Raw genomic sequence first — 1,481 nt, 5'->3', positions numbered from 1 at the left:
TACTGGGAAATTGTCAATCTGCCCAAAGGAAAGAGACCCATTGGTTGCAGGTGGGTCTATAAGGTAAAATACAATTCCAATAGTGAGATAGATAGGTTTAAAGCATGATTAGTTGCTAAGGGATATAGTCAACAAGAAGGAGTTGACTAGTTTGAAACTTTTTCACCTGTGATAAAAATGGTTGCAGTTCGAATTGTTCCCAATATTACTGTGATACATGGCTGGAATCTTTATCAAATAGATGTTTATAATGCCTTTCTTTAAGGTGACTTGAGGGAAGAGGTTTACATGAGAGTTCCTCAAGGATTTGGTCAATATGGAAAAAATAAGGTTTGCAAATTGACCAAGTCCCTATACAGTTTAAAGCAAGCTTCTAGGCAATAGAATGCTAAGCTTAGTGAAGCTCTCATACAAGCTGGTTTTAGGCAAAGTATGTATGATTGCTTATTGTTTGTTAGGCAAACTGACTCTAAAATAACCTTAATCTTAGTTCATGTGGATGATCTTGTTATCATAGGAAATCAAGCAAATAAGATTGATGAAGTAAAACAATTTTTCCATAACAGGTTTAAAATTAAGGATTTAGGTTAGCTAAGTATTTCTTAGGAATAGAAGTAGCTAGATTAAGGCATGGGATAATACTTAATCAAAGAAAATATACTTTAGACATATTGACTGACATGGGTTTGACTGCAGCAAAGCCACTTGGTATACCTATGGAACAGAATGTAAGATTGAGTAGCAAGCCAAGAAATCCGGAAAAGGATGCTTTGATCTCAGATCCAAGCATGTACAGGCACTTGATGGGTAAGCTGTCATATCTCACTGTGACTAGGCATGATATAAGCTTTGTTGTGCAGGCACTCAGTCAATTCATGAATGAACTGAGGAGATCACATTATACGGTAGCAACAAGAGTAGTCAGATACTTGAAAGGCTGTCTAGGACTTAGAATCAGACTCGCAGCAACACAGAATGCCCAACTAGAGTGCTTTGTGGATGCAGATTGGGGAACATGCCTAGACGCTAAGAGATCTGTGACTGGATATGTAGTCAAGTTTGGTGGCTCGCCAATATCCTGAAAGTCAAAGAAGCATAATATAGTCTCTAAATCATCTGCAAAAGTAGAATACAGAGCATTAAGCAATGTTGTATTCGAGGTTGTATGGATCAAATGGCTGCTGGAAGACCTTAGAATGAATGATTTGAAATTTGTACGTGTTTATTGTGATAGTAAATCAACAATATGTATTGCAAATAATCCTGTGTATCATGAGAGAACAAAGCATATAGAGATAGACGTTCATTTTGTTAGAGAGAAATTACAGCAAGGAATTATAAGTTTGAATCATGTAAGAAGCAAAGAGCAGCAAGGTGATATCTTCACTAAGGGTATGGGTAAGCAGGATCATAATAGAATTCTGTGCAAGTTAAGTGTTGTAAATCTTTTTGCACTCCAAACTTGAGGAGGAGTGTTAAGA

General features: G+C 36.7%; 1 protein-coding gene across 1 annotated transcript; it reads left to right on the top strand.

Annotated features, from left to right (window-relative positions):
- The first annotated feature begins 680 nt into the window (after positions 1 to 680).
- On the top strand, positions 681 to 1,082 carry LOC114713076 (uncharacterized mitochondrial protein AtMg00240-like). The gene has a single exon (XM_028897659.1). It carries the CDS (start codon positions 681 to 683, stop codon positions 1,080 to 1,082), a length of 402 nt encoding a protein of 133 aa, XP_028753492.1.
- Positions 1,083 to 1,481: the final 399 nt, after the last annotated feature.

Source organism: Neltuma alba, unplaced genomic scaffold (assembly GCF_004799145.2).
Source record: "Neltuma alba isolate B1F8T4 unplaced genomic scaffold, ASM479914v2 tig00001873_pilon, whole genome shotgun sequence".
Classification (NCBI taxonomy): Eukaryota; Viridiplantae; Streptophyta; class Magnoliopsida; order Fabales; family Fabaceae; genus Neltuma; species Neltuma alba.
Note: the sequence above shows the minus strand (reverse complement) of the source record. Positions and strands in the feature narration are given on the sequence as shown.